Source organism: Lampris incognitus, chromosome 1, assembly GCF_029633865.1.
Source record: "Lampris incognitus isolate fLamInc1 chromosome 1, fLamInc1.hap2, whole genome shotgun sequence".
NCBI lineage: Eukaryota > Metazoa > Chordata > Actinopteri > Lampriformes > Lampridae > Lampris > Lampris incognitus.
This window is the reverse complement of record NC_079211.1, coordinates 56653680-56669460: the sequence shown is the minus strand read 5'-3', so window position 1 is coordinate 56669460 and position 15781 is coordinate 56653680. Positions and strand designations below refer to the sequence as shown.

The following is a 15781-nucleotide window of genomic DNA, read 5'->3' as shown; positions in this document are numbered from 1 at the left end:
TCCGAAAGCGGGTCCCGGTGCCGCTCCGGCCGACATGACCTGAGAGGGCGTGTCTCTCCGTGGAAAAAAACACGCAAGGTGGGAGGAGCTTGACTGACAGGGTAGTCATCCAATCATGGCAATGCCATTCCCAGCGTGCGCTCGCATACCGGGTAACATGACACGGACACTGATCTCTAAACCGAAAACATAAAACGAACACAGTCAAGTCATTCAGGTTGTTGAGATATGACACCAGCGTATTTGTATGACTGTGTTACTGTGTACTATTATTTTGTTTACGACTTTGTTTGTCCACAAGTGGGCGGTGTTGCGCTTGCATGCGCGGATTGATTACGTCACTGAGACGCTGTTCATTTTCTTCTTCTCCCAAAAACTACCGAATAAAACGGAGGCTGCATTTTTCGCTCCAGCAGAAGTTCGGTAGTCAGTACGATTCTTTATAACGGTTTAATAATCCACTTCATCTGCGCAGAGATAGACATAAAGTATTAGTCTAGTCTTCTAACAGGTTATGGGCCCAGATAACGTTGGATTATTTAGTAGTTTGATAAAAGAAGTACACGAAGTGTGATAACCTCGGATGGCGGGATGCGCGCAGGTTAGCACGGAGTAGCAAGTTAGCAAGTGTGAAGCTAGTTAGCATCGAGAGAAGCTATCGGGAAGCTAACGGAACGCTAAGCTAAGCTAACGCTACCTAGGGAGATGGAGCGAAAGAAGAGCAGGTGGCCCACATTCAACGGACAGGCCGATGAGTATGAACTGTGGGAAGAGCGAATGCTCTGTTGCATGCATGGTGTGGGGCTGAAAACCACCATCCTTACCGAGCCCGCGGGACCTTTGACAGCGGAAGAGCAGGCCCTAGACGAGGAGCGGAACGCGGACGCCTACTGCGCATTGGCGCCTTTATTGGACAACACAAGCTTGGGACTGATCTTCAGAGAAACGAAGGACAAAGGTAGAGAGAGTCTACGGGTGTTGCGGGAACATTACATTTGTAAGGGCAGACCCCGGATTGTCACTCTGTATGTAACATTGACTGGGCTAAAGAAAGCTGATAATGAGACGATAACCGAATACATTATCCGAGCTGAACAAATCATTACGGCTCTCAAAGGGGCGGGAGAAGCACCGAGTGAGGGGCTAATGATGGGCATGGTGATGAGGGGGTTACCCGAGAGATATAAGCCATTCACTCTAATGGTGACACATGGCGACAGTGAGTTGACATTGGGACAATTTAAGGCCAAATTGAGAAACTTTGAGGCGGCTGAAGATGTAGATGCTACAGCATCGGACGAGACGTCCGAGAGGGTGATGAAGGCCCACGCAGCGCCTAAGAAAAAGCCAGTGAAACGCTGTGAGGGAGATGATGAACAAACGGTGTGCTGGCGATGCGGTGACAAAGGCCATCGGAAATCGGACTGTTCACGCAGCGTGTGGTGCAGCTTCTGCCGGATCAAGGGTCACACGGACAAAGTGTGCAAGAAGAAGGACCGCGCTGATGGAGCCAGGTGTGCACGCGAGCAAGGTGGCGGCGGCGGTGGTGGTCATGGAGCAGGTCGAGGTCAGGGACCGGGGAATGCTGCGAAAGAAGAGGACTACATCTTCAGAGTGCAGACTGGAGAGACCAGCTCAGCAGGACCAGGACGACGGCAACAGTTCAAACCAGGATTGATTGTGGACTGTGGGGCTTCTTCCCACATAGTCAATGATAAGAAGAAGTTCAAGAGCTTTGACAGCTCGTTCGAGCCAGAGAAACACTGCATGGAGCTGGCGGACGGTAAGCGCACCTTTGGTGTGGTGCAGGGCAGGGGAGATGCTACGGTATGTCTGCTCGACAGTGAGGGGCGACGGTGTAGAGTGACACTGCGGAACGCACTATATATTCCATCGTACCCCCAAGAGCTCTTCTCTGTGAAGTCTGCGACAGCACACGGAGCCAGTGTGTTCTTCGAAGAGGGCAAAGATGCCCTGATGTCACCGGATGGTACCAGGTTTGACATTTTTGTACAGGGGAAAATGTACTATTTGCAAACTGAATGTGTTGTTGAAAAGTGCCATGTGAGCCATGATATAGAAACTTGGCAAGAGATAACGGGCCATTGCAACTATGACGATATCATAAAGCTACAGGATATCACTAATGGTATGCATATAAAAGGTAAAGTGTGTAAACCTGACAAAGAGTGTGCAGTATGCATAGAAGGGAAGTTTACCCAAAACAGGAACAGGAAATCTACAGACAAAGCCAAGACACCACTGGAGTTGGTAAACACTGATTTAGCCGGTCCTGTGGCAAATGAGTCCATTAATGGTTTCAGGTACATGCAATCATTTACAGATGTGTGCACAGGGGCAGTGTGTGTTTATTTCTTAAAAACAAAGAGTGACACAGTGCAAGCGACCGAGAAATTTCTGGCAGATGTAGCTCCCTATGGGACAGTGAAATGCATAAGGTCAGATAATGGAACTGAGTTTACAGGCAAGGAGTTTCAAACCCTGTTGAGACGGAACAAAATAAGACATGAGACGTCCTGCCCATACTCTCCCCATCAAAATGGCGTTGCAGAGAGAGAAGGACGCACACTATTCGAGATGGCAAGGTGTATGCTAATAGATAGTGGTCTACCAAAGAGCCTCTGGCATTATGCTGTACAGGAGGCATCCCACACCAGAAACAGATGCTTCAACAAGCACACAGGCACTACGCCATACACGGCAATGACAGGAAAAAAGTGCAACATGGCTAGAATGCAAAAATTCGGGACAGAATGCTATGCTTACCAGCAGGACAAGGGAAAGTTAGATTCTAGATGTGAGAGGGGGCGTTTTGTAGGACACGACAAGAACAGCCCGGCCTACCTAGTCTACTACCCTGACCAAGAGAAAGTACAGAAACACAGACTAGTTAAATTTGTACACAAGGCAACTAGTGAAAATGAGACTCAGACACCAGGTCTGCACCCAGAAGACTGGGTAAGAGAGAGAAAGTCTGTTGAGACAGCTGCAACTCAGCCTAGAGTACAGAAAAATGTACAGACTGACGGTACACAGTCAGCACCCGAGGATGATGACGAGGAGCACCCAAGGGTGACGTCACAAGCCTCAGCCAGTGGGAGGTACCCCCAAAGGGAACGCAACCCTCCGAGATACCTGATTGACTATAGTCAGAGCGACAGTGATGACAGCTCACTCACTACTATAGATTATGCATACAGGGCAGTGTGCGGTGTCCCTCTGACCTTTAAAGAGGCCGTGGAATCATCAGAATCAGAAAAGTGGTCCAGGGCAATGGACGAGGAAATGGAGTCTCTAAGAGACAACAAAACATTCACCCTTACGAAATTGCCAGAGGGCAAGAAAACAGTGGGAGGAAGGTGGGTGTATGTGATAAAGACAGATATAGACGGACACGACAAGTACAAGGCTAGATTTGTAGCAAAGGGATATAGCCAGAGAGCTGGGGTGGATTATGGGGAGACATTTTCTCCAACAGCCAACCTAACAAGTGTTCGAGTGCTTCTACAGAAGGCGGCTCAGTATGACTTGATTTTACACCAGATGGATGTAAAGACGGCCTATCTTCATGCCCCCATAGACTATGACATATACATAGAACAACCTGAGGGTTATATTGAGAAGGGAGAAAAACTAGTGTGTAAACTAGAGAAGTCAATCTACGGCCTCAAGCAGTCTGGCCGCAATTGGAACTTACTGTTACACGAGTGTTTGACAGGTGATGGTTTTACACAAAACCAATCAGACCATTGTGTGTACTCCAAGGAGTCAAAGGAAAGGATTTCATTGGTGTATTGCCCTACAGACGAAATGGTTGCGGATGTAATGACGAAGCCCGCATCCAAGGTAAAACTGAAGACATTTGCTAAGGCAATGTTTGGTGTGTGAAATGTGAGTGGTATGGGTTATACCAAGTTTTATTTTTATTTTTGTTCTATGAATAAGAAAAGGTATACAGTAAGCTCATGATTCATAAGTGGGAGTGTTGAGATATGACACCAGCGTATTTGTATGACTATGTGTTACTGTGTACTATTATTTTGTTTACGACTTTGTTTGTCCACAAGTGGGCGGTGTTGCGCTTGCATGCGCGGATTGATTACGTCACTGAGACGCTGTTCATTTTCTTCTTCTCCCAAAAACTACCGAATAAAACGGAGGCTGCATTTTTCCCTCCAGCAGAAGTTCGTTAGTCAGTACGATTCGTTATAACGGTTTAATAATCCACTTCATCTGCGCAGAGATAGACATAAAGTATTTGTCTAGTCTTCTAACACAGGTTATCATGTCTCAAGTCAAGTCCCGAGTCTTTAACTTCCAAGTCCAAGTCGAGTCTCAAGTCTCAAGTCAAAACATTAACTCGAGTCCAAGTCACAATGACTCGAGTCCCTATCTCTGAGAACTGGATGTCACTATTGTGCTGCTTTTAAATTGGTATAAAACTGAGATGCTGCTCATTGGCCCTGCTAGACACGGACACCCAATTTGATCAAGTAACGATAATGTAAACTACTAATAAGACACGTTAGCCCCTAGCTATCGGGTCTGACCCTTTAGCCGAGCGGTTAGCGATGTCGCCTTGTGGTGCAGTACACCCCGTATCGAATCCCGCACCGGGCAAGAAAATAACCGGTTACATTGGTGGCAGCGGTGGGATCCGGAAGTGTGCAGATCCTCAGAAGTCTCTTCGGAAAGCGGGAATAACAAAGCGCGAGGGCGCGCTTCCGGGGAGGGTGACGACTGTAAACTACTAATAACACACGTTAGCCCCTAGCTAACGGGTCTGACACGTTAGCCGAGCGCTTAGTGATGTCGCCTTGTGGTGCAGTACACCCCGGATCGAATCCCGCACCGGGCAAGAAAATAACCGGTTACAATAACAATTGACGACGCTGTGGTTTGACAAAGTGTGGCAGCCAAAAATCTCGGTGTTACGTTTGATTCCAGCCTTTCCTTTGATAAGCACACTAAATAAATCACCAAGAGTGCCTCTTTCACTTGCATCACATTGCTAAAATTTGGTCTTTCCTGTTCCAGTGGCGTCTGGACACTGCTTGGCATCCTCATCATATTCTTCATATATTTTATAATTCCATTATAACTGTGTTATCCTCTATCAGTGTTGTATTGTGTAAACACAACAACCATTGCACATTGTCTGTCTTGGGAGAGAGATCCCTCTGTTGTCCGTCTTGGGGGACATGTAGGTCAGGAGAATCGGCCGTACTAAATTGTCCCTGTGTGTGTGTGTGTGTGTGTGTGTGTGTGTGTGTGTGTGTGTGTGTGTGTGTGTGTGTGTGTGTGCGTGTGCGTGTGCGTGTGCGTGTGTGTGGGGGGCTGTGATGGACTGGCGGCCTGTCCAGGGTGTTTCCCCGCCTGCCGCCCAGTGTTTTCTGGGATAGGCTCCAGCATCCCCGCGACCCTGAGAGCAGGATAAGCGGTTTGGATAATGGATGGTATTGGTTCTATACAAGTAAAATTGACTTGTGACAAAGTGGGCATTTTGCAGCTGAGTGTTGGAGTAAGGACATTAATTGCAGGAAATGTGGCAAGAAGGGGCATATTGAACGCGCTTGCAAAAGTAAGGGAGCTGACAAAAAACAAAACACTGCAACCTAAAGCCAAAGTGCAAGTTTAAAAAGACAGTCTGGAGGTCCGCGGTGGTGTAGCGGTCTAAGCATCGGCTTTGTGTCGATGCAGTTGCCCACTGGGGACCGGGGTTCGCGCCCCGGTCTCGTGAGATCCGACTATGGCCGGACTCGATGAGCAGCGATCATTGGCAGCGCTGTCTTCGGGAGGGGGCGGAGTCGGCTTGTGTTCGTCACGTGAATGCGTCTCTGTGTGTGTGGTAAAAAGCAGTGGTTCGGCCTGGATTCGCCTTGTCACGGAAGTGGCGAGGCGTCTCCTTCCAGACTGCCGGCCGGAGAGATGCAGATGGCGAACGCATGCAGTACGAGGGTGGGTGTTTGAACTAAAATAGGGATCGATTGGCCACTAAATTGGGAGAAAAAGGGAAAAATCAGAAATAAATTTATAAAAAAAAGGCAGTCTGTACATCGTGTGATGTTCAGTATTAGGGGAATACACCTTTAAGGAAACAGGGAGTTATGGGATAGTAAGCAGAGCAGCCACGGGAGCGGGAAGGTAGACGAGGGTCAGGCGGATGATGTGCACGTTATGCATGGAGCGAAGTCAACATGCCGAAGTTCCACGGCTAATTCAGAAACGCTGTTATCATCTGTGAGAGGGGAAAGTAGGTCATTACACACAGTGTGCAGCAAAGTCACACTGCGGCTGTGTGCAGCAGCTCATCAGACGAGGCAGCAGTGTATGTACTGTCAGTTGGACGTCCAGGTGGAGACTGGGTTTCTCCACTGCTGGATGTACAACCAGTGCGCATGGAAATTGACACTGGTTTGGCAGTCTCCCTCGTGTCTGATGCTGTTTACAAAACACTTTGCAGCGCCTTCCATTACAACCATTCTGCCTCATCCTGAAAACCTACACCACTGAGCCAGTGCCAACAAAAGGGTTCATTGATGTCACAGTCCAGGTGAAGGGTCCAACAGCTAAGCTACTGCTTTTTGTGGTTAAAGGAAATTTTCCATCGCTGCTGGGCCGCTCATGGCTTGAGGAAATCATACTGGACTGGCCTGCAGTTCGCATCCTGTGTAAAGGTGACACAGGTGTGACAGCTGTCCTGAGCAAACACGCTGAGGTGGTCAAAGAGGAACTGGGGAGCATGAAGGAAATAACAGTCAAACGGAACAGTATACCCGATAGCAGACCAAAGTTCCTAAAAGCCAGACCAGTTCGCTATGCAATATGACCAAAAGTTGAAGCAGACCTGGAATCTCTGATCAAGAGCGGGGTGCTGGAACCTGTCAGCCAGAGTGACTGGGCCACACCAATTGTACCGGTCATGAAAAAAGATGACTCTGTGAGGATCTGTGGAGATTTCAAAGTGACCATAAACCAGGTACAGGAGGCTGAACAATATCCACTGCCTCATATTGATGATCTGTTCACTGGCTTGGTTGGAGGAAAAGAATTCAGCAAAATTGACCTCAACCAAGCCTACCTCCAGATAAATGTCGATGAGAAGTTGAGAGAGCTGCTCACGATAGTCACTCACAAGGGCCTCTACAGATACTGCAGGCTACCATTTGGAATTTGAGTCGAATGTTATTTGGACGGCATACTTGTCAGTGGAAAAACAGAGGCAGAGCATCTAAAAAACTTGGATGCCACACTGCAGCGACTGGAAGACTATGGACTCAGAGTTCGCAAATCGAAGTGTGAATTCTTCCAGCCTTCAGTTGAGTATTTGGGACATGTGATTGACTCTGAGGGCTTGCATAAGGCCCCATCCAAAGTCAAGGCGATCGTTGAAGCACCAGCACCTCAGAATGTGAGTCAACTATGCTCTTATGTTGGACTCCTCAGCTACTGTGGAAGGTTCATCCAGAACCTGTCCTCTCTGTTTAAACCACTTCATCAGCTGTTATGCCACGACAGAGCCTGGAAATTGACAGATCAGTGTGAGAAAGAATTTGTTCAGACAAAAATGTGACGCCCTGACACATTTTGACCCCACACTGCCCTTACAACTTGTATGTGATGCCTCCCTCTATGGGATGGGGGCAGTTGTTTCCCACATCATGCCCAACGGCGAGGAGTGCCCCATGGCATTTGCTTCACGCACACTCAGTAAAGCATCGAGTAAAAATGCACAAAGTTAATGAGAAGCTCTAGAGATTGTTTTTGGTGTTTGAAAGTTCCACTGATAAGTCTTTGGAAGGAAGTTCATTCTTTAGACTGTCGCCCCCTGACAACAATATTTGGACCCACACAGGCATTCCACCCTTAGCAGCTAGCCACATGCAAAGATGGGCTTTATTGTTGTCTGCTCCCACCTCTGACATCAAGTTATGAAAGTCTTGAGTTGCATGCAAATGCAGACGGCCTGTCTAGGCTGCCCCTACCTGTGGACCATGGAAGGTCGCTGCAGGCAGACATATTCTTCTTTAGGCAAGTGGAGGAAGCTCCTATGACTTCTGCTTAGGTGAGAAGGCACACCTGGATGGACCCTGTACTGTCAAAGCTGTTGGATATAGTGCTCAGTGGAGGATATGAGGATCTCCTGGAGCTAAAACCTTACATCAAAAGACAAAGTGAACTCTCTGTGCAGGCAGGGTGTCTTCTATGGGGAAACAGAGTGATTATTCCACCAGTGTTGTGAAAAAGGCTACTACAGCAGCTATATGCTGGCCATTGTGGTATGGGCCGCATGAAAAAGCTTGCCAGAAGCTACTTCTGGTGGCCTGGACTTGACAGGCAAATTGAAGAGACAGCCGGAACATATCCATCATGCCAGAAAGTGGGCTGCATGCCACAACCAGCCCCTCTCCATCCCTGGGACTAGCCAAAGGCACCCTAGTAGCGCATTCATGTTGACTTTGCTGATCTATTTGAAGAGATGATGTTTCTGGTGGCAGTAGATGCCCATAGTAAATGGCCAGAAGTGTTCATAATGAGATCTACCACAGCAGAGAAAACCATTCAGAAACTCGGTGAAACGTTCAGTCGATTTTGTTTTCCTGAACAACTGGTGAGCGATAAGGCCCCCAATTTATCTTAGAAGAGTTCGAGAGATTCCTAGATGCAAATGGGGTGCAACACCTTCGCTCTGCTCCATATCACCCTTTTACTAATGGATTAGCAGAGATTGTGCAGAGCATGAAACATGCTTTGAAGGCTTCACAGGGACAAGGCTCCCTTCACCAGCAGCTAAAGAGTTTCCTGCTGTCCTACAGAAAAGTCCCACACGCAACCACCAAAGTTGCTCCCGCTGCAATTCTCGTTACGACACAGCTCTGCACCAGTCTTGACCTTCTGAAACCACCCAAGACTAGAGATTGTTCTGCTAAAACAACAAGCCCAGGTCGAGAGATACAGACAAAGAGCAAAGGAAAGGATTTTCCACCCAGGTGATCATGTACTGGAACGTAACTATAACAACGGACCAAAATGGGTTCCTGCTACAGTCATAGCACAGACGAGCCCTGTGTCTTACACAGTCAGGACCACTGGAGACACTGTCTAGAGGAAACACGGACCAACTGCTTTCTGGACCTACAGCACCTGGGGAAATTCACCAGTGGTTTGTGCTGAGCCATTCGCACAGGTCAGCCCAACTCAACCCACACTCACCCAGGATGTACTGTGTGCTACAGAGCCTGTTTCTTCTGGACCCACTCCAACGATTTCACAGACTGAACTGTCTCCATCTCCTACAGAGACATCTGTTCCCGCTACAGCCAGCGTGGATTCATTGGATGGCAGTGCTACGCGTCGGTATCCTCAGAGAGAACAGCAGTCTCCCAAATGCTTAAATTTGTAGTTATTGACATACCCAGAAGAATGGAGCAGAATAATCCCCAGTGTTATGTCTGGGTTTGAGAAATCGACCTCATTCCCTTAGTTTGGATACAAAAAAAAAAAGTTTTGCCTTCGTTTGATGGCTGGGAGAGCTGGCGCTGGATCGACTGGGAGAGCTTGGTCTGCTGCGTCCTGTGGGCCGAGGGAACACGGCCCTGCCTGGAGCTGTGCCCGAAGAGGAAACACTGAGGGTGGTCTCACAGGACACGGAAGCAGGGCGGGCTAAGCTAACTGCTAGCCCATGCAGACTGACAGTTCCGATAACATCGAGGGCGGTCTGGCGGCGGCCTTGCCTGGCATTGACTGTTTTTTTGGTGTCGTCGTGTGGAGCGCAGGGAGGTGTGTCAAAGTTGTCTGGCTGGGAGAGCTGGCGTTGGATCGGCTGGGGAAGCCTGGTCTGCTGCGTCCGGTGGGCCCTACCTGTATGGCAAGCCCTTTTAACATTTATTAGCTAGACGGGATATCTGCAATGACGTAATTACAGATGTCTGCAAAGTCGTTTCGCCTAGTCAAAACTCTGTTTCAAGATATCTGTAATTACATTTTGACTAGTGAGCTTCAAACTACATTTGCCATTCATGTGTATGGGGTTTCTCATTACAGATATTGAAAATTCATTTTCAGATATCCCCAATTCACATTGTGGATATCTGCAAATGAATTATGACTAGCTGTTATTCCAGTTTCAGGTATCTACAGTTGAATTCTGACTAGTCATAAGTCCAGGTCACGATATCTCTAATCCCCCTCAGTTCAAGATATCCACATACTAGTCCTAGTCAAAATGACGTTTGAGATATCCGCAACTTTCGTTGTGCGTAGTCAAAACTGAGTTACAGATATCTTGAATTAGAGTTCTGACTAGGCAGAATGACGTTGCAGATATCTGTAATTAGGTCATTGCAGATATCTCGTCTAGCTAATAAATGTTAAAAGGGCTTCCCATAGTTAACTGTTTGTGCGTGTGTGTGTGTGTGTGTGTGTGTGTGTGTGTGTGTGTGTGTGTGTGTGTGTGTGTGCATGTTTAACTATCCTAATGTGGACCAAATGTCCTCATTAGGATAGAAAAAGCAGAAACCACCTACCTTGTGTGGACATTTTAGAGGTCCTCACAAGTAAAAGGGTCTATTTTAGGGTTAGGACTTGGTTTTAGGGTTAAGGTTAGAATTAGGGTTAGGTTAAGGTTAGGGTAAGGGTTGGGTTAGGCATGTGGTTTGTGTGGTTAAGGTCAGGGTTAAGGGCTAGGAAATGAATGTAGTCAGTGAGGGGTCCTCATAAGGATAGTGAGACGGGTGTGTGTGTGTGTTTGTTTTTGTTTTGCTTTGTTCTCTCTGTTTTTGGTGATGTCGTTTTTGGAAATGTGGATACGTTTGTATCTTATGTGTTGCACTGTTGTGGGCCAGGTGACACGAAATTGTGTTTCTTTTGTGTACTCAAGTGCATAATAGAAATGACAATAAATTGTTCTTGACTGCTTCCTTGTCCATTACATCCAAACATTTCGAAAGTCAGTTATTAACGGTGCTAAAGTCAAGAACAGATGGATGACGATATTCACCCTATTTGCATACTGAGCGGGAACCTGAGATCCGATCACGAGTGGCCCTGCGAGGCGCATTTGAGACGTATTCTAATGCCGAGTGTGAACGGCATCCTCAGCCGCAAGCTAGACCCGCTCTGGATGTACTATGTGGACCCCAGGTAGTACCGGGTCTGGACACGTCCATAGCTGCTCGTGGTTGGCTCCGAGTGGCAGAGGGCAGGACAGAGTCCTTGTCTCGTAGGCGGGCCGAGAGACCTGACAGCCCGCGCGGAGGGCACAAAGCGACCTCCCGCGGTGAACTGCGATGTACTTCCGGGTGTTTCAGCGGTGCTCGGCGGCGGTGTGTGTCATTGACAGTCACACCGTCGAGCTTGCCTCTACCAGTTGGGCGACTGCGCATGCGTCCCCTTCTTGCTGGGTTTTTGAAGCAGAGCGTAAAGGTTGACCGGTTCCAGAATGAGCGACTGATCGGTAAATAGGCATCTTTTCCAGGCAGAGAGCGTTTGACCCAGCACCATGCTGCGTGTGTGTGTGAAAGGCGCGGCCCGGGTAAGTTAAACCGCCCCGCTGCTAGCTTAGCCTGGCAGGGTGCTCGCTAACACGCTAGCTTATGTAAGCCGTTCGACATGTCATTTAGTGACCCGCAGCCTCTTGCTTGGGCCCTCACGTCTTGGAAGTGTTGCCCGGGGTTACGGTGATGTCGTCACCCCGCGGGGTGCGGGAGGACGTAGGCGGCCTCGAGGGTCGGGGTCGCACACGAGGTGTTCATTGGGTTGACAAATGAGGTGACCGGGCGGTGTGTCCGCTCTCATAGACAGCAAAGCTTTACTTAACCTTTACAACGGGGGCATTCAATTCGTGGAGAAGGGGGCTTCTTCGACCTCAACCCTTATTAAAAATGCATTTGTTTTTCCGGGGGGGGGGGTCTGTGGTTGTAGGCATTACTTGGGGCACCTGTACATTTTCTCCTTAAACTCTGTTCTCTCCTAATATAGAAGGTGAAATGTCTGGAGAACATGTACAGATGTGCTTGTTGGGAAAGCAAAGGTCAGACAGCTGTTTTACTGATGCCTAGCACACTCAGCAGGACTGGTTGCTTGTGATGTTGCGCGCGCGCGCGCGCGCGCGCGCGCGTGTGTGTGTGTCCACATGGTGACGCTGCCTGTCTGTCTCTGTGTTTTTGTGTTAAGTGCCTTGGCCGGAGAGGCGCCCCCCCCCATCCTCAGCAGTTTCGGTTCTACACAGCAGGGGACACCGGGTAATGTGCACACCCCCCCCCCCCCCCCGCAGCACACACGGTACACCAGCCAGGCCAGTCCACCTTCTAGTTAGTGTAGGGTATTGGGATGTTCATCATTAATTAACCGTTAACTGGTTATAAGAAGTTTGACCGATTAATACTATCAGTTTAATGGTTTTATGTATATATATATATATATATATATATATGAAATCCAGTGAGTCAAATACATTCTTTATGAGACAGTACAAGCCTGTTTCATGCCATAATATTTATAAAATATACTTAGCACAAAAAGTAAGGAAATGTGTGTTTGGTAGAGTATTTCTTTGTTGTAACAATGCTTCTTGGCAGTAAATCTTATACCGTAGGAAAGCCTGTTTATTTGCCTTTTAAATGGCGCCACATGTGTAAGGAACATGCGTTTGTGGGATGAGCAGCAGAGCTGAGTATGTGGGTTGCGCCCATGAAAAATTTGCCAAATCTTCTCTGCCAATGCCAAACAGCTTATTTTGCTGTTGCTATTGACTGTTGTTTTGGGCTTCTGGTACCCCAGGTGATATAAGATTTATTGCCAAGAAGCATTGTTACAACAAAGAAATAATCTACCACACACACATTTCCTTACTTTTTGTGCTAAGTTTATATGGTGACAAAGGTATTGGGACACACCTCTTAATCACTGAATTCAGGTGTTTCATTCAGACCCATTGCCACAGGTGTATAAAATCCAGCAGCTAGCCATGCAGTCTGCATTTACACACATTTGTGAAAGAATGGGTCGTTCTGAAGAGCTCAGTGAATTCAAGCATGGTACTGTCAGAGGATGTCACCTTTGCAATAAGTAAGTTCATGAAATTTCTTCCCTGCTAGATATTCCACGGTCATTACTTTTCAATAATACCACTTACTAGGTGTAAGTGGTATTATTGAAAAGTGGAAGTGTTTAGGAACAACAGCAACTCTGAAGTGGCAGACCACGTAAAGTCACATAGCAGCGTCAATGAGTGCTGAGGCACATAGTGCGTAAAAGTCGCCAAACGCTCTGTTATCTCGATAACTGCAGAGTTCCAAACTTCCTCTGGCATTAACATCAGCACAAAAACTGTGTAACGGGAGCTTCATGGAATGGGTTTCCATGGCTGAGCAGCTGCATGCAAGCCTTACATCACCAAGCACAATGCCAAGTGTCAGATGGAGTGGTGTAAAGCACGCTGCCACTGGACTCTGGAGCAGTGGAAATGTGTTCTATGGAGTGACAAATCTCGCTTCTCTGTCTGGCAGTCTGATGCATGAGTCTGGGTTTGGCAGATGCCAGGACAGATGCCTGGCCCGTACAGAGCCCTGACCTCAACCCCATCGGACACCTTTGTGATGAACTAGAATGGAGATTGCTAGCCTGGTCTTCTCGTCTGACATCAGTGCCTGACTTCACAAATGCTCTTCTGGATGAATGGGCAGAAATTCCCACAGACACACTCCAAAACCTTGTGGAAAGCCTTCCCAGAAAAGTGGAAGCTGTTAGAGCTGCAAAGGGGAGACCAACTCCATATTAATGCCTATGGATTTAGAATGAGATGTCATAAAAGCTCCTGTAGGTGTAATGGCCAGGTGTCCCAATACTTTTGTCCATATAGTGTATCTCTACTACTACTTTCGGCTGCTCCCGTTAGGGGTCGCCACAGCGGACCATCCAGTTCCGCCTCTTCCTGTCCTCTGCATCTTCCACTGTCACACCAGCCACCTGCATGTCCTCCCTCACCACATCCATAAACCTCCTCTTTGGCCTTCCTCTTTTCCTCTTCCCTGGCAGCTCCATATTCAGCATTCTTCTCCCAATATACCCAGCATCTCTCCTCCACACATGTCCAAACCATCTCAATCTTGTCTCTCTTGCTTTGTCTCCAAACTGTCCAACCTCTAATATACTCGTTCCTAATATTGTCCATCTTCGTCACTCCCAATGAAAATCTTAGCATCTTCAACTTTGCCACCTCCAGCTGCTCCTGTCTTTTCATCAGTGCCACTGTCTCCAAACCATATAACATAGCTTGTCTCACTACCATCTTGTAAACCTTCCCTTTTAACTCTTGCTGGTACCTTCTGTCACAAATCACTCCTGACACTCTTCTCCACTCACTCCACCTTGCCTACTCTCTCTTCTTCTTCTTCTTCATATATATTTAAATATATATTTAACGTAATTAAGAAAAGTTTGCTGCATAGTAAAAGAAAAATAGGCTATACATATCAATCAACTCATGTGGGTGTGTCGACACGTGCAACCAGCCACACGTGCCTATAATCATATTTCGCTGGGCTCGAGCAAAGTGAAGCGAGCAAAAAGAAGTACTGTGTGGGACCATTTCAACCAAAAGGATACCGAGGTTATTTGTAAAATATGCAATGCAGTACTGAAATATAGCAGTACCACAAGCACAGTGCAATACCACTTGCAAAGCAAACATCCACAAGCATCGGGTGATGGAGGACAACATACTTTGGCCTCCGTGTTAGCAGGGAAAAGATGTGATGCATGGTGGTCTAAGGAGGTAACTCAGAGAATCTGTTCAATAGTGGAGGAAGACATTTTGCCCATCAGTGTGGTGTGTGGCGAGGGTTTTCTTTCAAGAGCTGTTGGGCTATATCAAGCCTAAATACCAGATCCCATCAAGACTGACTATTACCCATCGAATGGAAGCCTGTTTTGCAGAGAAAAAACAAGAGTTGAAAACACAACTTGCTAGCACTAAGTCTGTGGTTCTCACAACCGACTGCTGGACGGCGCTCACAATGGAGAGCTACGTGTTACATGCCACTCTATCGATGAGGACTGGCAGGTTAAATCAGCCGTCCTGTTAACACAGAGTATGCCAGGCAGACACATGGCTAACAACTTCACAGCTAAACTAATTGATGCGGTGGAGACTTGGGGACTTACTGGAAAGTGTCTGCATGTGTCCACGACAATGCACGTAACATCGTTGCTGCTAACTCTCCCGGACGGGTGAACTGGGACTCATTTGCCTTTTTTGCGCATACATTGCAGCTGGCGGTAAATGATGGATTTAACGTGTATGTGCATCGGGTTATTGTTGCAGCTGTGCGGCTTGTCAGGTACTTCAACCACAGCACCCCTGCATGCAAGGCACTGGAGGCCAAATAAGAACAAATGAAACTTCCAAAACACCACCTCATCCAGTCATGCACCAGTCACCAGCTCATCCAGTCATGCAAAACTAGATGGATTTCGGTGTGTGACGTTTGCAAGACTTCTTGAGCAATGGTGAGCAGTTACAGCTGTTCTGTCTGACCGAACAGTAACAAAGCTGCAAGAAGCCAGAGGCCTCGAGATCCTGGACGAATACTGGCAGATATTGGGGGAGATTGTGCCTGTGTTGGAGACTTTAAAATGTGCGACCATCGTCATGTCCACAGAAAAGGAGGTGTCAATTTCCAACATTTACCCCATCACCTTCAGCCTCCTAAACACACACCTGAAGAGAGCTGAGGATGACAGACGAAGAGTGACAGAG

General features: G+C 47.6%; 1 protein-coding gene across 4 annotated transcripts in view; it reads left to right on the top strand.

Moving 5' to 3' along the window:
* The first annotated feature begins 11349 nt into the window (after nt 1-11349).
* The window catches only part of immt (inner membrane protein, mitochondrial (mitofilin)), a 43857-nt gene continuing 39425 nt past the window's right edge, over nt 11350-15781 (top strand). For all 4 annotated transcript variants that reach the window (XM_056276950.1, XM_056277029.1, XM_056277104.1 and 1 more), the window contains exons 1-2: nt 11350-11554; nt 12196-12263. In XM_056276950.1, coding sequence (XP_056132925.1) covers nt 11522-11554; nt 12196-12263 — 101 coding nt within the window. In that variant the 5' untranslated portion in view covers nt 11350-11521. The remainder of the gene's footprint in view (nt 11555-12195; nt 12264-15781) is intronic.